This window comes from Pelophylax lessonae, assembly GCF_965119305.1.
Source record: "Pelophylax lessonae genome assembly, chromosome: 6".
In the NCBI taxonomy this organism is placed as follows: Eukaryota; Metazoa; Chordata; class Amphibia; order Anura; family Ranidae; genus Pelophylax; species Pelophylax lessonae.
Window position 1 is genome coordinate 330,558,071 of NC_138773.1, and position 23,878 is coordinate 330,581,948.

The 23,878-nt window shown below is 44.6% G+C and overlaps 1 protein-coding gene across 1 annotated transcript in view; it reads right to left on the reverse strand.

The window, feature by feature from the left end:
- Positions 1-2,487: 2,487 nt before the first annotated feature.
- The window catches only part of LOC309558766 (protein mono-ADP-ribosyltransferase PARP14-like), a 343,037-nt gene continuing 321,646 nt past the window's right edge, over positions 2,488-23,878 (reverse strand). The window contains exons 27-32 of the mRNA XM_082261814.1: positions 19,594-19,773; positions 15,194-15,400; positions 11,762-12,364; positions 10,606-10,748; positions 8,534-8,708; positions 2,488-2,898 (exon numbers count right to left, since the gene is read on the reverse strand). Coding sequence (XP_082117940.1) covers positions 2,618-2,898; positions 8,534-8,708; positions 10,606-10,748; positions 11,762-12,364; positions 15,194-15,400; positions 19,594-19,773 — 1,589 coding nt within the window. The 3' untranslated portion in view covers positions 2,488-2,617. The remainder of the gene's footprint in view (positions 2,899-8,533; positions 8,709-10,605; positions 10,749-11,761; positions 12,365-15,193; positions 15,401-19,593; positions 19,774-23,878) is intronic.

Genomic DNA, 23,878 nt, shown 5'->3' on the forward strand with positions numbered 1-23,878 from the left:
CACAGGTCTTTCTATTTCTATGGGGGGAGATATGGGATGGATGGCCTGATTGGTTTGGCGCGGGCCACAAGCTTGCGGCGCCATTTTTGTGACAGTTTTTATGTGTCTATTAGGGGCACAGGGTGACCGAAAAATGATGGACAGTTACTTAATGGACACTGAGAATATGGTTTGGATTACTTCACATGGGACAGTAATATTTATCCACAATATCCCTCAAGAAATCTATGATACAATAATTCCACTGTATCAGAATGATGGAACATTGTATGAGCTTTGCCTCATAGACTATTGTAGACCATTGCCATGAAGTCTGTGACTTCTGAATAATCAAAGCATTGCTTAGATGTGGATTCCATGTACTTAAAGCGGAGTTCCGGCCTCAAATACCATTTTTAACTAAAAATACCACTATAATACTAATCCATCACTCTTTACAGAACCGCTATTCTCATACTTACAAGGTGTATGGTGTTGGATTTTAGTCAAAATCTTACTTTTAAAAACGCTGTCTGGGCGCGGCCATCTTAGATGTGGGCATCTGAAGCCGCAGTGTAATCTGCTGTGTCCTTCTTCCTGATTCCAGCCTCCTGGGAGTGATGAGAAAAAGCTCCCAGGATGCAATGCAAAGGTGGAAGTGATGTCGGTGGCCGTGGCCACAGAGGGGGGGAGAAGGAGGAAGTACAATCAAAAATGCCCTGAAAATAAGGTAAGGGACCCCCGAAAAAAATTGAAAATGCCCAATTGTTGAATAGCATAGCGAGCACTCCAGGAATCACTAAAGTTGCAATATAGGCCGGAACTCCACTTTAAATGTAGGAGACAGACAGTCTGCTACTGGGTAAAAGTGCAATCAGCGCAATCTTAACAATATTAGATAAATATCCACAAAATATAAAGTGCAGCACTGTTGGATATTTAGTCTGCTGCTGGGGGTCTCCTGCTATTGTCTCTATAATAAGGTGTTCTGTGTTTATACTTAGCATAATGTGTAATGTACTTTGTTTTTAGCCTTGTTGCAGTGCTGAGTTAATTAGCATGTTAACCACTTTACCACCGGAGGATTTTGCTGTCTTACGTCTGGGCCACTTTTTGCGATTCGGCGCTGTGTGATTTTAACTGAAAATTGCGTGGTCATGCAACGCCGTACTCAAACTAAATTTACGTCCTTTTTTCCCACAAACAGAGCTTTCTTTTGGTGGTATTTGATCACCTGTGCGATTTTTACTTTTTGCGCTATACACAAAAAAAGAGCGAAAATTTTGAAAAAATAACAATATTTTTCACATTTTTTATATGAAATTCCCCCAAATAAAATGTAAAAATCAAATTTTTTTATCATTTTTGGCCAATTTATTTTCTGCTACATATTTTTAGTAAAAAAAAAAAATCGCAATAAGCGTATTTTGATTGGTTTGCGCAAAAGTTATTGCATTTACTAACTAAGGGAAAGATTTATGTCATTTTTGGTGTTTTTTTTTTTAATGAGTAATGGCGGCGATCTGCGATTTTTTTTGCGGGACTGCGACATTGCGGCGGACAGATCGGACCCTTGACTGACATTTTTGACACTTTTGGGGCTATAAATATGCACTGTTACTGTAAAAATGACACTGGCAGGGAAGGGGTTAATTTTATTGGAGAGGGAGGGGTTAATGTATGCCTGGTGCTTACTGACGAGTGTGGGGGGAGGTGACTGAGTGACACAGGGACAGATCGCCGGTTGAGCTATGCTGAACCCTGCAATCTGACCCTGCCTGTCACTTAGAAGATCCGCCCGCTTTGTTTACACAAGCGGGCGGATCTCCAGACTTGATTCCCTGACGATCGGGGAAGAGCGGCGGTGATCACCACTGCTCCTCCCCTGGCCCGACTCCCGCTGTGACTGAAAACAATGGGAGCGAGCCTCCGGCGGCGCTCGCGGAGTCCAGCGACGTAGGTCTACGTCGCTGGACGATAACGAGTCACATTGGCGCAGTAGCAGCAATGTGAGCGGTCGTTATGTGGTTAATTATAACATTGTCTAGATGTGGATTCCCATTCACTTATTGTTTCTGTCCAGATAGCTAGTTAGTTAGCTCAGGTTAATTATGTTTCGGTATACAATTTCATCTGCATATGATAATGTAATCAGGCTCACCTGACCTGGTGGCATATATATTCTGTACGAGTTTCTTCAATAAAGAGTCATTCCTGTTGTACCCTTCATGAAGTCTTGGCTGATTTTTGGGTAACCAAGGCCTCTGATCACTGATTTCTTGGGAGTTGGGAGACTTATAACGGATATACTCAGTCGGAGTATATTGGATCCGTTACACTTATATAGCGCCATCAATTTAGGCAGAGATTTACACATATATTGTATATTCACATCAGTCCCTGCCCCCAAGGAGCTTACAATCTAAGTTCCCAAATTCAGATTCATAAATACACATACTGGGGCCAATTTAGACAGGAGCCAATTACCCTTCCAGCATGTCTTTGGAGTGTGGGATGAAACCCACACAGGCACAGGGAGAACATGCAAACTCCAGGCAGGCAGTGTCATGGTTGAGATTTGAACCAGTGACCCCAGTGCTGCTTTGTGGAAGTGCCAACCACTTAGCCACTGTGCTCATCACTGGAAGATGATGTGATATTCGGGGTAGGCCTGGATGTCATTAAATATCACAAACATTGTAGGATTCTGGACGTTATCCGTCACACTGTCATAAAGGTCGGTGGGGTTGGCTGCATTTTTGGCTGGAGGTGTTATTATTCCTTGTTGTCCAACACAGTAGAGTCCAGCGAGGACGCGGGCCAGGTACATGTGACTCTCTCCATTTATATCAGGCGCGGCATAGCCCACAGAATAATTTGCATTGACTGCAAAATACGTGCCGTTTCCATAAACAGTACCTGTTTGAAAAAAAAAAAAAAAGACTAGTCAAGTATTAATATCGGAGAGTTCCAGAGCAGAGGTGCAGCAGGAGAGAAGGTCTGGAGGTGCGAGTGAAACAAGACGACACTAAGACAACATACCGGATGTGATAAGAAAGAGCCCAGCTGTACTGTGCTTGATGTTAAAGTGTCACTAAACCCACATCATAAAAAAACTCTCATTAAATGGTGTATTCCAGGCTGTTCATACTCACTTATCACTATGAGATTCCTTTTCTGTATTCTGAAAAATACCTGATTGATCCCGCTGCTCTCTATCTCCCCCTTCTGTCCATGTCCCCAATGCAGCTAAGGATTTTGCAGCTGTGGTGGCAACTCTGCACATGCTCGGTTCTCAGTGAGTTTCTACGCTGAGGATTTCCTCCCTTTTATAACTGAGCAGCCCATGTGACTATAGAGTCACACATGTGGGCGTATACATAATGAGAGCTCCCTCCCTCATCCTCCATGACCACCAACCATCTAAACATAATGGGGGCAGGAGATATCATGTAGTTTAATGCAGGCTTCACCTTCCCTCTAAGACACAGGCTGGGGGAGCATGACACAGCCTGTGACTGGCAGAAATCCGCCCACTCCATGTTATTGCCAAAAAAATTAGTAAAGATTTAATTTCAAACATATACTGCTCAAAAAAAATGAAAGGAACACTTTGAAAAAACATCAGATCTCAATGGGGAAAAATCTCATTCTGGATATCTATACTGGTATGGACTGGGTAATGTGTTAGGATCTATACTGGTATGGACTGGGTAATGTGTTAGGATCTATACTGGTGTGGACTGGGTAATGTGTTAGGATCTATACTGGTATGGACTGGGTAATGTGTTAGGATCTATACTGGTATGGACTGGGTAATGTGTTAGGATCTATACTGGTATGGACTGGGTAATGTGTTAGGATCTATACTGGTATGGATTGGGTAATGTGTTAGGATCTATACTGGTATGGACTAGGTAATGTGTTAGGATCTATACTGGTATGGACTGGGTAATACGTTAGGATCTATACTGGTATGGACTGGGTAATGCGTTAGGATCTATACTGGTGTGGACTGGGTAATGTGTTAGGATCTATACTGGTGTAGCAGGTTTTCCAGGCCTGTGGCCTGATGTGGGTCTGCCATTGTCCCAGTTACCTCTACAGCATATGTGAGCTGCGACCCTGGGTGTGAGAACTCAGACATGGACATCTTGGTTTTGTGGTTTTTATTGTAGAAAAGGGGATGGGAGAAGGGAATGAGTGGGATTCTCCTTTAGGCTCAACTAGATACACTTGGGACTTAATCCTAGAAAAATGCCCGTTGGCGCTTCCTTGACGCCAGCCGATGCTATCCAACGCTCCTTAACACTGAGAACACACTGTAGCTTGATAGAAGTGCTGGATCCTTGACAATAAGTCCAGAAGACCCAAGACTGTGAATTGTAGAATTACTGACACTGCTGCACTGCAAAGTCACTGAATACTCCCCTCCCCCCTTGCACTGGCTTGAGGTAGTACTCTGTAGATCTCTGTAAAGCTGCAACTCTCAACTGGCACACTCTGTCCAATTCAGTGCCCATATGCAGGTGCCCCCTTTAACCTTGAACTCTTCGGGGTTCACTGACAATGTACCCCCCTCTGTAACTTCAGGGTCCTCAACCTAGGCACCCCCTTTCAGCTAGCTGACACTGGATCCCAGAACCTCTTCCGGAGTGGTCTCCTCTGACTCTGGCAGACCCCCAGGGGCAATCCTCAGTACTCACGACCTGTGGAGGCTTTCCTGGGACTGGACCCCTCTCGCTCTCCGCAGGTTCTCGGCACACCGGATCCCCTCAGCTCAGCTCAACACTCTCTGGATTCTCAGGCGACACCCCGAGACATTCACCTTCCTCAGACAGGAGGTGAGACAGCTGCACTCTCCTTCCTGGGACTCTGCTCCCACCAAAGACACCCTGTCACTCACTTCCCCCAAACTTATACCCACTCCCAGAACCCTTTGCAGCCTAATCTGCCTTCTGGGGTAGTTACAAGCTTGGATGTGTCCCCTGATTGGGCTTTCCACACTGCCCTATGAGAAGCCTCTCACAGGAGCCAGTGGAGATAATTCTCCCCTCAGCAGGCACATCTGGAAGCCATGACACCCTACCTAACAAATCACAACCCTGCTGTTAGGCAGACAAGGCTCACTATACATTTACCTAGCACCTATCTGTAGGGTGCTACATTGGTATGGACTGGGTAATGTGTTAGGATCTATACTGAAATGGACTGGTTAATGTGTTAGGATCTATACTGGTGTGGACTGGGTAATGTGTTAGGATCTATACTGGCATGGACTGGGTAATGTGTTAGGATCTATACTGGTGTGGACTGGGTAATGTGTTAGGATCTATACTGGCATGGGCTGGGTAATGTGTTAGGATCTATACTGGTATTGACTGGGTAATGTGTTAGGATCTATACTGGTATGGACTGGGTAATGTGTTAGGATCTTTACTGGTATAGACTAGGTAATGTGTTAGGATCTATACTGGTATGGACTGGGTAATGTGTTAGGAATGTAAAGATGACACATCGTTTGATGGAAATAAAAATTATCACCCTACAGAGGGCTGAATTCAAAGACCCCCCCCCCAAAAAAAAATTAAAGTGGAAAAATAATGCAGCAGGCGAGTCCATTTTGCTGAAATTTCATTGCAGGATCTCAGAATGGTCCTCAGTAGTGTGTATGGCCCCCATGTGCTTGTATACATGCCTGACAACATCGGGGCATGCTCCTAATGAGACGACGGATGGTGTCCTGGGGTATTTCCTCCCAGATCTGTACCAGGACATCACTGAGCTCCTGAACAGGCTGAGGTGCAACCTGGTGGTGTCAAATGGACTGAAACATATTGTTCCAGAGGTGTTCTATTGGATTTAGGTCAGTCGAGTGTGGGGGCCATTCAATGGTATTTCTTCATCCTCCAGGAACTGGCTGTATGCTCTCGCCACATGAAGCTGAGCATTGTCGGGCACCAGGAGGAACCCAGGACCCACTGCACCAGCGTAGGGTCTGACAATTGGTCCAAGGATTTAATCCTGATACCTAATGTCAGTCAGGGTACCATTGTCTAGCCTGTAGACTTCTGTGAGTCCTTTCATAGATATGCCTCCCCAGGTCATCACTGACCCACCACCAAACCAGTCATGCTGAACGATGATAGTGTGTGGTTTGTATTGCTTTATCTCTTGATATTAAAGCCCTGATTAGCTATGGATGGAATGGGGGAAGGATTATGACCTCTGTCTGCCTTTTATTACCAAATGCAGTAAATAGGTTGTGAGGCTCTAGACCAGCCTTTTTCAAGGGTTCCTCCAGAAGTGGCTAGGGGTTCCTTAAGCAATTTCTGCCTCTAGATAAGTAACCACTGACACTGATGATCTTTTTATCTGCAAGGGGGAAGGGAAATTGATACCAATGACCGTCATGCTAATGTATTGGGAGACCTTGATATAGTTATTAGCAGGAGTTCCTTAAGAGTGGAAAGTATTTCAAGATTTCCTCAATGATAAAAAAAGGTTGAGAAAGACTGCTGTACAGTAGACTCTGTTGTAGGTAGGTATACCAGTTTGCTGTATTAGTTCTTGTTGGGTTCAGACAGTACACTAGTTATGCCACCAATTAAAAGTATGTTAAACCTCAAGTTCTGAGTTAAAAGTCAAGTTCCTTACAATGGAACTATTGAGTTCATATAATTTGGTGATCATTTTAAATACTTTATGTTAACAGGCGCTTGATCACATATCGAACCAAAAGTCCATGGATTTAAAAGTCATTAATGGCACAGGGGGAGAAAAAGTCCACCATGTAGGGCAGCCATCCAGAAACCAAAAGCCAGGGGGTTCCACAGGGCTAAAACAAAGACAAACAGAGGCGCCTCTAAGTGTAGACTTTATGCAACAGGTTTAATGAATAAAATTATGCACTCACGTTAGTAAGCATATATTCATGCCCATAAAACAAGGTTCCAGTGTGGAGAAGTGTACATCATGCGGTCATGGACATCCGTCCTGCTGGAGCCGAAATCCTTTCGCCGTGGCCGGCTTGTACGGCAAGGCTAGAATCAGGAAGTAGGCTCGGTGTATTTGCTTGACAGCGAGGCTTGGTGGATAGTCGAACCTGGATGATGTCATCTGTCATCGGCATGCAGATGACATCATCCAGGTTCGACTATCCACCAAGCCTTGCTGTCAAGCAAATACACCAAGCCTACTTCCTGATTCTAACCTTGCCGTACAAGCCGGCCACGGCGAAAGGATTTCGGCTCCAGCAGGATGGATGTCCATGACCGCATGATGTACACTTCTCCACACTGGAACCTTGTTTTATGGGCATGATTATATGCTTACTAACGTGAGTGCATAATTTTATTCATTAAACCTGTTGCATAAAGTCTACACATAGGGGCGCCTCTGTCTGTCTTTATTTTAAATACTTTGCCAGACTCATAGACATGTTTCTTTCTAGGGACCTTACAGAGCCTTCTTGATCCAGGCATGAAGACACCATACATGTCAACAGAGAACACCAGACCCGAGATGTCTGAGGTGCTGAATGCTAGAGCTGCCCTGAATGCAGCCCTCCCTGGATTAGCCTCATATGTTTATGATGCTGGTGACTGGCCTGCCAGCACCATGTAAACGTATGATACTGTGTGAAAATACCAGACACAGTGTGACACCCCTGATGGACCCAGATGGCATCCTAGTTGAGAAACGCTGCTCTAGTGGGCCATAGCTACAGGCTGAGTCCTTTAGGTAGAGTCTTTAAATAGAAGGAGAAAAGAGCGACAAAAGCTTTTTGGTAGTCCGTTTAATAGTTATTAGTTGCAAAGTTTTAAGAAAACTCAAAAGCGTTTCGGGTGTTTAAAGAGACTGGATACCAAATACAATCCATAAAGGATATACTGTATATTAACGTGTAGCCTTCTCCAGTCACTATTTTAAGGATCTGGTTTATCTAGTATCCAGCTTGTGCCCAGATTTCCTTCATCTAAAAGTCTAAACACCTGAGGAAGAAGCCATCTGAACCTCTAAAACACATTGGCCTTTCCCTAGGGTTCTGCAACTCATAAACTCCATCTGGACTGTCAGAATACTCATGGCATTCTCTTCCTTTTCCCAGAATTGAGGATTTTTTTAGTGTCTAAAGAGGAATTTCCCAAAATTCCATTCACTGGTGAAAAATGAGATACTGTGTCACTAGGACTGGAAGCAAGAGGACATTTCCCCAACAGGGACAAAGACAGCAACAAAAACCTGGTAGAGATATGTTATGGTATGTATAGAAGAGTCAGCTCTGGTGTTCAGCAAGCATGAAGCCTGCAGTTGATCCAGAAGAAGACAAAAACCTTTACACTATGTGATCCAATTAGCTGCAACAGTAAGCAAAATCCTTTCTGATCCCCAAAGGCAATCGGCCACTCCCTCAATCATTAATCTACCGTCTTATTTCCTACAGGTATCAATGGCCCTTTATATTCTCTCCATATTTACATACACATCCAGATCTTTTTTTATCATTACAACGTTGGCTATTAGGCTGTTATTTTTCCCTGAAATCTCTCACCATTTTTCCCTGCGTAGCTCCGGTTGAATCCATTATGATTGACATGTTGGATGGAGTCAACGTCAGTCCCATGGAAAAGCTCTCTCTCATTGGTGGTGGAACCATTCTTGGAGTCAATGCTCCGCTTCTTTATCTGGTAGTTGAGCCAGAGATCTTTGTTCTGTACACGCAGAATCTGGAAGCACAGGACATACAAAGGTTCAGATGTATACAATATTCTACCAGTAAACTGCAGAATGCTCCAACTATTTCACAGGAGAGGACCTATTCTATTATGAATACAGTGACAGGTCAAGTATCAATCAGATTGGTGTGAAGGCATGCATGATATGGAAGATGATCACACTTGAGGTTATTAAAAATGTATTTATTGAAATTCACAGTTCACAGGAAATGCCAACGTCTTTCAGGGAAAATTCCTCCCCCTTCATCAGGGCTGTGATATTTGGTTTAGTTGGGACTGAACTCGTAAAACACGATAAGAGCCCTTTAGGTGCTGTAAAATGATGGAGAACCGGCATGTCAGTTCTCCATCATTTTACAGCACTTAAAGGGCTTCTATTGCATTTGAACTCTGGTTTCTGGCCAGTCCTGATCACTCCAACCATCACAGCCAATGCTTTGGCTCTACTTAATACCTGCGGACTATTAATTTCAATAAATATAATTAAAAATAGCCTCAAATGTGACATCCTTCCTACTAAACCCATCTGACTCTATCTTAAGGAGTGTCTTTAGATTGCTACCAGAGAGGCAGCAGCTGTCAGGAACCATAAACCAGGCAGAGACAGAAAATGCAGTTAAAAGCACATCATTAATGTAATAGCAAAAATAACACAGAACAGGAATGCAGTCAAAAACAGAACCCAGGGTTTGGAAGCCGGAGCAGGTAATCAGATCAAAAACCAGAAGTCAGCATTGTCAGGAGTCAAAAATCAAGATCAGGAATCAGAAGAGACGTCAGCCTGGCCAAGTCATAACAGGAACACAGCAGAGACACACTGGAGATGTTGACCACGCAAAGGCACAGAAGGAATGAGCAAGGCAGTTTGCATAGCAAAAAGGGGCTGGCTGTAGGTTGGACTAATGAAGCAGGTAATGATAACCAGATAAGTCACTGTGGAAACAATGAGAGGCTGTTAATAATCGATAGCTGAGCAGCCTTTAGCACTGAGAAGAGAGCTGCTGGTAGTAGCAGAAGCCCAGCCCTAACTAGAGCTCAGATGAGGTTCACCAACATCTTGCCTTCATTGGCCACATTGAAGGACAACATATCCCAGATCTCCAGGGATATCAGACTGTAGACTGGTCCAGCACTGTCGCACACACACATTGAGGTCAAGTATCCAACAGCTCTAACATGATGTTATAGGTTGAATATTCTATTGAAGGTTTATGCCTGCCCATTCCATAGTGCCCGTCATTATTCTGTAACTGAAGCGCCCAGTTTTTTGCATCATACTGCCATAACCAAACCTGAACCCTGATTATACGCCCTCTTGTGGATACTTCATCCTAAGCGATCTGTTTGCCCTTTCTGCAGTTTTGCTGTCACCTGCTGGAGAATCTACATATTTCATGCACTAGACTACCGGCAGTGGATGTGGCCTTCACACCTGGCTACAGAGTGAGAAATTTACCTCCAGCTGATCAGTGATACTCTTTGACTAAGCTTTGGAATCCGGGGCTGAACTTTGATCATTTGGCTATCTGACTGTACATCCTGCTATTCTGTTTTCTACTGTTGCCATGAGAGATGACTGAAGGTCCTGCATCCCTGCACCTGTTTGATGCTGCCTTTGTGGACTTTTGGCAAGCTTCTACAAGATCAGCACTTTACATCTGTCCAGCCTGTATCAGAAGTCACTAGAGGAGCCTCTACCAGGGGATTTATCTTGCACCATCTAACAATGGTGTGACCCGGAGGATCCATTTACTTCATGACACATACTTAGCTTCAGTGCCATGTTGGTATGTCCAGTCCCCAATATAAGCAGAACGCCATCACTGTCATTCTGATTTCTATTCCTTGACATCTGACATCATTCGTTACAATGTATCAAAGATGTTACCTTCAGTATTTGGTTTCTGCAACGTTTCCTGAATTTCTGCTGTACTGCGGAGTATTCAGACGTTCCTGGGGCAACATCCACTTCCATCACAAGAGTCTTACCCATCGGCTTCCAGTGTGACGGTAATCTGTGAGTGTCCCCATCTGAAAGATAAGATGTGCAGTCAGCACCCGAAGAGAAACCAGATAGGTAAAACCTTGGTACTCAACATCACTGAAAGCATTGACAGGGCAGCCAATAAGAATAATATAATGTAGAGAAGATAATTCTCAGATTCTCTCATACCCTCAGGTCTCTGTTCTCTGGAAGCGACCAAATCATACCAGAGAAGCAGATTGTCCCCCTTATCCCGGATAGTCTATCTGTCACATTCTCTCCATGTCCCTGCAATGTAGGAATGGGTAACCAACCATAGATAGGCATATGTGTCACCAGAAATGATGGATGATGAGACATCTGGCTGCCATCTTCCTTCCAGGAAGATGGCTGCTTGTTGGAACAACTACAGAAGAGACTGCTATGCTAAAAGAAATCGAAGAGAGCTTGGGGTAAGCAGCTACTGGATGGTCATTACATAGAGACCTTATTACACAACCCTTAAAATGTACCTATAACTGCTTGCCTAGGGTCTTAAGACCAATTCTTTTTCAGAGTCTGCTGCTAAAATATTAGAACCACCAATAGCTACTCCTAAAGGGTCGAGTGTTATTGGAAGGGTGCTACTTGAGATCACCAATAGCTGCTCTTAAAGAATTCATTTGTTACTGGGAGGTTGAAACTTTAAGATCACCATCAACTTAGACGGCTACTTAAGAAATGATAGCCACTGTCCAATACACCATACAATTGTGTTGCTAAAATAAGATGGCCTGAGCTATTTTGCTGTTTTAGGTATTCTGTACCACCAACCTTCTCTCCAAAAGTTGTTAAGCAAATAAACTTCAGAAAATCTAAACTGACTGAAACCTAACTATCGCCCATGGTGTGTTGTCAGGTGAAGCTATAGGAAGAGTAGGAGAGTCCATCACAATCCGGTATCTCCTGTGTAATGCTGAAGCTGTCTTGGTTGAGGAGACTCTTCCCTGCATTGCTAGCTGTTGTTTTTAGTTTAGTTTATATATTATAAAAGATGAATTTACATGAAAACTCATATTACCATGTTTCACAACACGTTGGATTTGAATTTGGTTTCCATGCTTGTCTGTGGCAGTTTCTCCTTGTAAACGGACAGTATATTGGTGTCCTTGGATCTGGATTGTGATCTGGGCCTTGTTGTCATTTTTGGCCTCTTCCAGCTCCAGGTTTGTCATCTTGTCGAAGGGAACCATCGTTCCTCCATTGTCATATCTCCATTCCACCAGTTTCCCTGTGAGCTCTGCTGCCCGCTCCCGATTCTTTCTCTCTTTTACCCGGTTTATAATCATTTCGATCTCCCCGGACACAGGTAAGACGTCACGGGTGAGGCCCACAATCTTAATAGAGGGGTCGGGTGGTTTGTAAATGACAGAGACCTGAAACTTTTTCTGGATATCCGAGATCTTCTGCACCTCGGCTTCTTCTAATTCAGAGATACATTCCTCTCTGATCACCTTCTCTCCCTGCTCACTGTCGATCATCTGCTGTAGCCAAGCCTTCGTCCTGTCCACATTACTTTTATCTCCAGCACACAAGCTGAACACCACAGGCTCAATGCCGTCCATCAACTGAAAGGCGGTGAGCTTCTGAGCTGGCTTTCGGGCTTTTGATGGTATAATATATTCTACAGAGGAAGAAAAGAGACAATGGCGTCACAAAACTGCTCTGAAAGTGGAAATATAAATTGTGAACAGATAGTTTATGAACGGGATGTAGACCAGGTTTGGGTAACATGGATTTCAGATGAAGAACTTTGAGGATGTTCTGTATAAAGTCAATTTGATATTTAATGCTTTATTGATTAAAGTAAATGTAATCCCAATCACTGAAAGACCAGACTGTGCCCGTGTTTGTTTTCTACTATTGTTTGCATGCAATAGTATGGCAATGGTATAAATATAAGAAATATGAATATTGCGCTTGCATCTTCTGCACATTGAAGGGTTTCCATGATCACCTTGAGTTGTGATAGGGATGAGCGAGTTTTGAATTGCAGTGACACACCATGATATTCAATTCCAAATACAAGTTTATTCCAAAAATAGATTGCTTGCAAAGCCAAGATGTTTCAGGGGCTGTAACTCCTTTATCAGGGCTTAAGAGATTGAAGCAAAGATATAGGTGTATATAGGTGGAACCACTTTTTTTGGTTCCACTATTTTTCTGCCATCCTTCCTCCCCAATAGTATCTTGATGGTGAGGCACTTTTCTTTTCTATCTGCACTTCCAGCATTGTTTTTTGGCACACCACAACAATACCTGTCCTAGTTGTGATGTTTCCCTACTGTTCAACACTTCACCTACCTGGATTATTTGGTGCTCAGCTGTACAGTTTCCTTCTACCCTTTACACTTGTGGTCTTGGGCTCATTTTATCTCTATACCCATATGGATTTCACCTCATACTTATTATCGTTTTGATATATTCTATTAGAGCCATGCTTGACCACTAAGCCTGAGACCCATTATGGCAATTCACGCTATGTCTATGGACCTTGCGCTTCGGCCTTGTGCGGAGTTCTTTGCCCCCTCGGTTCCCTTCTGGACGCACTCATGGGTGATCAACAGCCTCATTGATAATCATTATCCTATTGTAAGTAATTTTCCTTACTCATTCCCCATCATACCCTTCCATTGGATGCTATGTCAATTATACTCTCTTTTTTAGAATCCAATTGTGCCTGCTCCTGATGAAGTGAATTTCTTTTCACGAAACGCGTCGAGCTAGGAGGCCATATTTATTACCCATTTCAACATGCATCCAATCAACATGTTGTATCTATATTTTATGTCTGTTGGTCTATTTCTGCTATTGTTTTTATAATTTACTATGGTCTTATCATATTATCCATTTGTATACTGTCTATGTCCCCTTTGATTGATTGTATTTATTGTACCTATGCAAACTGCTATCGAACATGTTAATAAACATGTGATGTTAATCATATGCCTCTTTATGCTTACCAGCAAGTGTATATGTACTACCATTATATCATTATGTGTTTACTGGCCACACCTCATACAAAGTCCTACCTTTTAATTTGTGAACACTATGTGTCCCTTATGTTCATTTGATGTTCATCATTTAGGGATAGAGACTCTATTGCACGAGTCTCATTTAAAGTCCCATTTCCCCTTCCCTCCCCTTCTTCCTTTGCCCCCCCCCCCTTCCCTCCCTATTTTTCCTCTACTCCCAATTTATTACACTGTATCTTTGTTTTATTCTCTTAAAGAAGAATTCTTTCCATATATATATATCTTCTCTTCATCCATTCCCTCAGGGGGCAAAGTGTGTGCAGCACTTTGTCCCATTTTGATAGGTTCTGTGTATCCTGATCTAGCATTCTTGACATCACGCCCCTCCTCCCATACCACTGTTCTACCATGCTGCTCTGAAGGAGATGAATAATCAATTATCATTGATTGACAGCACATGTCTCTTCCACCTGGCACTTACCTGAGACCAGTGCATGGTAAAGCATATGTCTGGAAAACCTCTACACTCTACACAAGCTCACAGTGGGGAGGCAGGAGCAACAGAGCAGACTAGATTAGAGATAATGACGTCAATGTCCCTGACAGGTGAGCCTGACATACTCAGTGACATTATTGGGGGGGGCGGAAGCAACAGAGAACACTAGACTGATGATGATGAAATCAGCATGCTCGACAGGTACACCCAAGATGCATGATGACAGAAAAGGGGACAGGAGCTTCAGAGCAGGATCACTGATGACGACATCAGCACAACCAAAAACAAGATGTGCTGTGATAACGGTGAAGGCGGGAGCAACAGAACACACTAGATCTGTGAAGATGATGTCAACATATCTGACAGGTGCACTCAAAATTCATGGTGACAGCATATGAGGCGGGAGCAACAGAGCACTGTAGATAAATGCATGCCTGTCGGGTACACCCAATATGCATGGTGACAGCAGAGGGGGCAGGAGCAACAGAACAGGAAAGGTCAGTGTCAGTTACATCAATGTGTTGAACAGGTGTGCCTGAGATACTCAGTCACTGAAGAGGGGGCGGGAGCAACAGAGCTCTGCTTGATCTACCATTTAGGAACACAAATTGGGCTGTTGGCAGGGGAGGAGCTGACAGGCAGTAATAGCAGAGATAAAGAAGAGATTTGCTGCACAATCATTTAGCATTAAGGGATAAATATTTCTACATTGATCATCAGACCAGCAGTTTAGTTTTAATTGCTCATAAGACTTCATCCTAAAGCCATGGTGAAAGGGGTGGAGGTACAGTCCCCAAAATGCACTGGCTTTGCAAACAATCAACCATTGTAAAATATTAATTTGTTTTCAGACATGAATTTTAGGCTTTGACACTTCAGTTGGTCACTCTTCCAAGATACTGAGCTTCATCTATAGTACATACAGAAATGTTTCTTCCCCTTTCTTGTTCAGTCGGCCGTCCTGAGCTCATACCCCACTCACCAATGAATCTAGAGAAGAGGGATTTGGCTTCGGGCAGCTCTGTCCCCTCTCTCTTCTTCATGCTCGTGTAGAAATCATTCTGCAAATGTTGCTGGAATAGAACCACTTTCACCGTCTGAAGAGAACGGACCGATTTAGATTTGATGAACTCCACCAAACCATCGAGGATTGAATCAGCAACTGTGGAGGCGTCTAATCCCCCCGCACCTGCATCAAACAGACAAAAATGCTTAACAAAGATATCTACTGACCACAAAATGTAACTTTTACTTTAATAAATGTAAAAATATAGAAAACAGTACCTCCAGAGGCTCTGCTGTACAAAGCTGTCATCAGATGAGGCTCTTCCCACTACTTAGTGCTGGGATTGTGGGAAAGAGTGGCGGCTGGTGCTTCATGGCCCGGGGGGTCAGCAGACAGACCGCACCATACACACCCACCCGAACCACACCAGGCTGCACACCCCCGGACCACAGCAGGACAGGACATGACCCCCAGGACAGGACAGTACCCCCAGGACAGGACAGGATCATTCACCCTGCCTGGACATAAGCAACGGCAACAGCGACGGCGGCGGTGGCTTCTTCCCCCTGTCTTCTGCGTCTCCTCCCTCCTCCCCCTCCATGGGTTCTCCTTTCGGCTAATCGGGAAAGGGGTCTCAGAACCGGCTTCCTAATTGGCTAGGAGGAGGATCCATGTGACAATAGCGAATTTTAATTTGCTATTGGAACACAACTGGGTGGGCTTGGGGTGCAGTGCTTTGCGCCTGAGCCCACCCCTTTTTTTAGTCTGTGAGAGCCTCTGGCTCTAATCACATGGTTAAAAAAAAAAAAGCCCCATTGAACTCCATGCGTCCAGTGCCCCGCATGTAGATTAGGGGGCCGGACGCATGGATAGGGGGGGTGGCGCCCCTGCGTCCCATATGCACCAGCCGCCACTGTTGGGAACTCCTCATAATGGGCACAGCGGGTGTACAGACCCGGGAACTCAGCACAGGGATGGAGGGAACTCCTCATAATGGGCACAGCGGGGGTACAGACCCGGGAACTCAGCACAGGGATGGTGGGAATGCCTCATAATGAACACAGTGGGGGTACAGACCCGGGAACTCAGCACAGGGATGGTGGGAATGCCTCATAATGGGCACAGCGGGTGTACAGACCTGGTAACTCAATACAGGGATGGTGGGAACCTCTCATAATGGGCACAGCAGGTGTACAGACCCGCAGACTCAGCACAGGGATGGTGGGAACCCCTCATAATGGGCACAGCGGGTGTACAGACCCGGGAACTCAGCACAGTGATGGTGGGAACCCCTCATAATAGGTACAGCAGGTTTACAGACCCAGGAACTCAGCACAGGGGTGGTGGGAACTCCTCATATAGAACATAGATGTCCATCATCTACTTAACACATACATATAAGTTCAGACTTGACTGATCACATTACTCATATCATAGGCTAATGTCACACTGCTATGGAGTTTGCTATGGTGGACACAGAGAGGATGACAAACACTCTGCTCGGATGTGTAGGTCTCTTGCTGGTTGGATAAGAGAGGTTTACAAGCAGGTGAGTGTTTTCTCTGCACATTTAATCAATCTTGTAAATGTGTCAAAATGGGCAGGTATGCAGTGCAATTTGTTTGCTGCTTTCAGGTTCCATGCACACTAGCTTAGAAAACGCTCCAAGCAGCAGTGTTTAGCTTTTTTTCCTACCTCTAGAAGCAAATAGCGTTATCCTATGTGTCCATGCACACTATTTGGTCTGGAGGCTTCAGTGTTTAGGAGCAGAAAAAAAGTCTCTGGCTTGCGTTCTTGGGAGCGATTTTCCATCAGAAAAAAATGCTTCTGTTTCCAAATGCTGCTAAACACTCCTAGGCGCTGATGCCCAGCGTTTTTTTTTTTTCTTAGCGGGCAGCCGCCAGCATCCTTAACAACCAGTGAATATGCTGGTTGTTAAGGCGTGGGCCGGTAAGCTGATCGCTGTGTCCTTGACAACAGATTACTAATCAGCTGAATGTAAACACAAAATTGAGAAATAAACAGCATGAGGTTCCCCTCAAAATTCACACCAGACCTGATGGATTGGGGGGACCCCATGCCTAAATCTTTCAAAAAAATGTAATGGAACCCCCCAAAATCCATACCAGACCCTTATCTGAGCATGCAGCCTGGCTGGCCAGGAAAGGGGGTGGGGGTTAGCAAGTGCCCCCACCCCCCTGAACCATACCAGGCCACATGCCCTGGCTGCATGCTCATATAAGGGTCTAGTATGGATTTTGAGTGGGACCCCCACACCATTTTTAAAAAAAATGTTTGATGTGGGATTTCACTCAGAATACATACCACACCTGATGGGTTCGGTATGGATTTGGGGGCGGGGGGGGGGGGTAATTCTTTGTTTGCCTCAAGCCGTCAGTGAGGAACCTCGCTGGCAGCTGATGACTCATCTGTTGTTAAGGATGCAGCGGCCAGCTTGCCAGCCAACTCCTTAACAACCAGCTACTCACTGGTTAAGGACCCGGCAGCCACCCGCTCCTTGACAACCAAAACGTTAACACTCCTAAACACTGCTAAATGCTAGCACAAAAACTCTAAATATAAGCCTTTTTTACCCAGCGTTTTTCTAGCATTTTTTTAACCACTTGCCGACCACCGCAAGTACATATACTGCGGCGGTCAGCCCCCCCTGGGCAAAGTGACGTATCGGTATATTACTCACCCGCAAGCCAATAGGGGGCAAGCGTGCGCCGCCGGAGAAGCGCTCCCGCCCCCGCTTGTTCACTTACATCCCCGCGCGAGTGACCGGCGGCTCCGATGTCCGCCGGCCACTCGCAATCTCCCGGTGGAGAGGGAGAAAGGCAGGCGGCTGATGTAAACAAAGCCGCCTGTCATTCTCCCTGGTGTAACTGCAGAGATCATACGATCCTGCTATGTAGGATCGTATGTCTCTGTGATTAAATCAAAAGCCACGCCCCTTTACAGTTAGAATCACGCCCCTAGGGACACACTTAAACCCTTGATCTCTAATAAAGTTAACCCCTTCCCTGCCTGTGTCATTTTTACAGTAACAGTGCATATATATAGCACTGATTACTGTAGTAATGTCACTGGTACCCCCAAAAGTGTCAAAAATGTCAGTCAAGGATCTGATCTGTCCGCAGTTCCGCAAAAAAAAAAAGTCGCAGTCCCGCAAAAAAAAATCGCAGATCGCCGCCATTACTATTTAAAAAAAAAACAATAAAAATGACAAAAATCTTTCCCGTAGTTAGTAAACGCAATAACTTTTGTGCAAACCAATCAAAATCTGCTTATTGCGATTTTTTTTTTACCAAACATATGTAGCAGAAAACAAATTGGCCCAAAATGTTAAAAAATTTAGATTTTTACATTTTTTTGGGGGGGGGGGAATTTCGTATAAAAAAATGTGAAAAATATTGTTATTTTTTCAAAATTGTCGCTCTTTTTTTGTTTATAGCGCAAAAAGTAAAAATCGCACAGGTGATCAAATACCACTAAAAGAAATCTCTGTTTGTGGGAAAAAAAGGACGTCAATTTCATTTGGGTACAGCGTTGCACGACCGCGCAGTTGTCCGTTAAAGTTATGCAGTGCCGAATCGCAAAATAGGCCCTGGTCTTTGAGCAGCCAAATCCTCCGGGGCTTAAAGTGGAGTTCCGGCCTATTTTGCAACTTTAGTGATTCCTGGAGTGCTCGCTAAGCTGATCAACAATTGGGCATTTTCAATTTTTTTCGGGGGTCCTTTACCTTATTTTCAGGGCATTTTTAATTGTACTTCCTCCTTCTCCCCCCCCCCCTCTGTGGCCACCGACATCACTTCCGCCTTTGCATTGCACCCTGGGAGCTGTTTGTCATCACTTCCAGGAGGCTGAAATCAGGAAGAAGGACACAGCAGATTACACTGAGGCTTCAGATGCCCACGTCTAAGATGGCCGCACTTAGACAGCGTTTTTAAGAGTAAGATTTTGACTAAAATCCAATCCTGTACACCTTGTAAGTATGAGAATAGCGGTTCTGTAAAGGGCGATGGATTAGTATTATAGGGGTATTTTTAGTTAAAAATGGTATTTGAGGCCGGAACTCCGCTTTAAGTGGTTAAGCTCCTAGTGTGCATGGAGCGTCAATGTGTCATGGAGACTTCCACCACCACTGAATTTCCTTTATTTCTCTTTGTGTTCCTGGTAAGAAAATTGCACCAAGAGGTATTATTGTAGAACACACTGCTGACAATCCCATGAAGCATGTTAGATGTGTAGAACACCTTCCTGTGCACTGAAGCTCCTGGACTGAGTCGGGTGGTTATTAGTTGAAACTCAGAGGAACACCTTTTTTCTTCTTGCACATGTAAGCAAAACTGTCTGTGATGCATTGATCATACCTGTTCCCAGAGCGGGGAAGGTGACAGAAGAGATCCGAAGCTTCTCACACTCCTGCAGGACAACCAGGACAATTTCCTTGATATATGCTGGATCTTTAGTTCCTATCACATGGATAATCCATTTGCACTGTGAGATGTTTCCAGAATTGGTGACGATGTATCCATTATGAGGTTGGGCACCTGTCAGAAATGGAAACTTTAGCAGGTAAAGTAACTATTCGTGTCTAACACTAACTAGCATTAAAAATGTCCCCTCTCCCCTGCTGCTGATCCCCCTATGTCAGCCAGCGACAGCTGCAGGGAAGAGGAGGGAGCGCTTGACAACAGCTGGAGATCCCAGGAGAGGTAACATCATCCATAGACTCCTATGGTCCATCCATTGTTGGTGCTCCTTCCTCTCACCTGAAGCCGCCATAGGGAAGGCGGATCACATGTCCAGACCAAAGTGGGCTGAAAATGAGTAAACACCAAAAAAAAGACACACATTCCAAAGACTACATTGAAAAAGGCAAAAAAGAAAAATGTAATAAAAAATCGAATGTGTTATCAACAAAAATATACACCTGTGGGTAGGTGCAGTGTGGTGCGGCGGCAGTAATGTCACAAACTCTGGTTTAAGATAACTCAGAATTGTATTGCAGAGAATGTTCAACTACAAACAACCCAGCGGGAGAGCGCTGCACCGGGTGACACCGGGTGACACTCACAGTTCTGGGTAATGCAGAGATGCAGCGGGTAAAGATGCATCGACAGCGTCTGTCTCAGAGGGTGGAATGCAGCCTGGCCCATCGGGTCCCAATGGGGAGGCTTTTTGAAGAAGGATAGCGTGTCCCTACCTGTCCGGAACCTTTCCCTACCGCTAATCACTATCCCTCACAGATTCTTTTCCCACGCTAGCGATTTTGGAAATGCGTGCCAAAACCTGGATCGGGGGCTTCGAAAAACTCTGCTGACCCCAGAATGGCTGCCAGGGGTCACCTGAATGCAGTTTAGCAAGCTGAAACACTGCCTAGGGGTACCAGAAAACCATAGAGAAACCAGGTTTCTCCTGACTACCTCTCCAGCTACGCCACCTACAGTGGAGAAAGCAGACTGCACCTGCTTACACATCAGTCAGCCATAACATTCTGGTCACTGGCAGGTAAAGTGAACAACAATACCATAGAATGACTCCTGAAAGTGGGTGGGATATATTAGGCAGCATGCTGTCTCTGAAGTGGACGTGTTGAAAGCAGAGAGACTTTTTCACTGGCAGAGCTACAGGACGGGAAGCTTATTATAGAGCCGTGTACAGTCAGTGATGAAAGAAAAGAAAAAGGAGGCGCAAACACCTAGTGCATTACCCGTAGTCACTGTTTATAAAATTTTAATAAAATGCCAAATGCATACTCACAGACATGAAGATAATTAAAATCATGTTACAAGAATCCATCACACATGAACTGGAACATGTCCTTGAAGATAGGACCGCTAACGTGTTTCGGGAGTCAAGCTTCCTTCCTCAGAGCTGGTCATACCAGTCCCTTCATCAGAGTTGGTCATACCAGTCCCTTCATCAGAGTTGGTCATACCAGTCCCTTCCTCAGAGCTGGTCATACCAGTCCCTTCCTCAGAGCTGGTCATACCAGTCCCTTCCTCAGAGCTGGTCATACCAGTAGCAGATCAAAATATATAATAGCTTCAATTGAACCAGTTCATCCTCCTTCCTCCCCCAGATTCAATTGAAGCTATTATATATTTTGATCTGCTACTGGTATGACCAGCTCTGAGGAAGGGAGCTTGACTCCCGAGACGCGTTAGCGGTCCTATGGTCAAGGACATGTTCCAGTCCATGTGTGATGGATTCTTGTAACACAATTTTAATTATCTTCATGTCTGTGAGTATGCATTTGGCATTTTATTAAAATGTTATAAACAGTGACCACGGGTAATGCACTAGGTAATGCACTTGCGCCTCCTTTTTCTTTTCTTTTATGTAGCCATGTTGGAGTTCCCTGCCTGAGGAGAGCAGCACGCCAATCTTCCCCTTCGGAGTGAGCGCTTGGCTGAATTGGTTGTTTGGAGAATTACAGTCAGTGATGAGCCTGCCCTCTACTCAATAGAAAGACACACAGGATGTGGGCTGCTAGAATCGTGGAAGGTATAGTTTTGACAGGAAACTACAGAGCCCAAAATACACTGGGACAAGGAGAAGAGGGGGTTCCCTGCTGTTTTCTGGGGCTGAGGAGAAGAAGCATGGAGACTTCCTGACATCAAGGAAAATATTATGTTACTACAACAAGGTTGGTTCCACAACTTATTTATTTATTATTTATTTCAGGTACTTATATAGTGCTGTCAATTTACGCAGTGCTTTACATATACATTCACATCAGTCCCCGCCCTCTAGGAGCTTACAATCTAAGGTCCCTAACTCACATTCATACATACACGTACGTGCCAATAAGGGCCAATCTAGACAGGATCCAATTAACCTACCACAATGCCTTTGGAGTGTGGGAGGAAATCAGAGTACCCCCACCAAGGCACGGGGGGGAAACATGCAAACGCCAGGCAGGTAGTGTCGTGATTGGGATTTGAACTACACAACCCTTTTTGCTGCTTGGTGAAAGTGCTAACCACTACACCACTATGCTGCCCATCCCTGGGCCTTTCACAGCTCCCATCCTGTTCTTGGACAACCAACATCTGCCTTGACACATTCAAAGGTGATTAGATGAAGGTGTCTCTGTTTCCAGTGTGGGTATAGACACTGGGTGTTATTTCCTGGCATTCATTAGAACTGAAAAAGTAACTTACAGAAGCTGCAAAATATCTTCAACAGAAAAAGTACACAGAAAAAAAAAAGAAAAGATGTACACAGGAGGGCGCATGCGGGCTTCGGGACATGGCTGACGTGTGAGGACTGAGCTCCGGACCCTGTCTGATCTCAGTGACCCCTACTAAGCTGTTATCTGCTTCAAATGCATTGGGGGTAAACCTTACCCTTCCTGAAACCCACGGGCGCCCCATGGGCAAAATAGGCCGGCAGAAACACATCTATTTTCCATCATTAAAGCTGCAGTCGCAGTAGCCCATGGATTGCTACCTCACTAGACCGCAATCCCCAACCTTCCTGGGGTTCCCCTTGCCTCGTAGTATTCCCTGCTAGAGGTCAAGGGTGCTCACAGTGGCTCTGTCAGGATTTGAACCTGTTACCAGCCACATCCCAGGCGGTAGCCCTGCTCACTAGGCTACCGTCCTCTCTGGACATTCCTCCCTGAACATTCCACCCTGAACATTCCTCCCTGAAGCCTATTATTTCAACCTTAGTCTTGCCAAGCCTTGCCAAGATCCCAGCCTCTAGACTGTCTCAATTTTTTCCCAAATTAATTATTAAAGACCGGTGGGTTTTGTGCCGACCAGACCCACTGGAGTCAACACACGGCATTAGACCTGATAGATCTCCTAAATAAATTTCCCCGCTCTGCCCTTATATCAGGCCCAAAAAGCTTTTGATCTGTTAAGTTGGCCCTATATGTTTTCCACCCTAATTCGGTATGGTTTTCGGGGGTACTTTTTTTAAAGCACTGGAAGCACTATACTCCCACACCACGGCCAAGATCAAGATGTCTTCCTTTCTGTCGCCTCCTTTCTGCTGCCTATTGCCAATAAGAGACTGCTCCACACAGTCAGACTCATAGCAGATGCTAATATCATCAGCTCAACCACCTGTCTGCCACACATTGTTGATTATGCTGATTTACTCACCTGTTATCTACTGTGGGTTCTGTGTTTATATGATGATTTATATAATGTGTAATATATTTTGTTTTAACCTTGTTGCAGTGCTAAGTTAATTAACATGTTAATCATAACATTGTCTAGATGTAGATTCCCATTCACCTATTGTTTCTGTCCAGATGGCTAGATAATTAGTTCAGGTTAATTATATTTCTGAACACAATTTCATTTGCATAGCATAATATCATCAGGCACCTGACCTGGTGGGGTAATCTGATCAGGAGGGGGATGTCCTCCTGTGTGGTATATATTCGGTGTGAGTTTGTTCAATAAAGGTTCCAGATCTTATACAAGCTATTCTCGGATAGTTTTGTATGGGGGGTAGCTGTAATATCCGATATCTATGTTCAGACTGAAGGAAGCTGTATACTGGTGGAAGCCCACAAACACAGTGTGGGTCATCGTTTCTGTTACATATATATTCTCACAGGGTGTATTGATGTATAGATAACTGTGAATCTGAGTGGGATACATCCCCTAATCATAAAAGTGGGAGACAGCC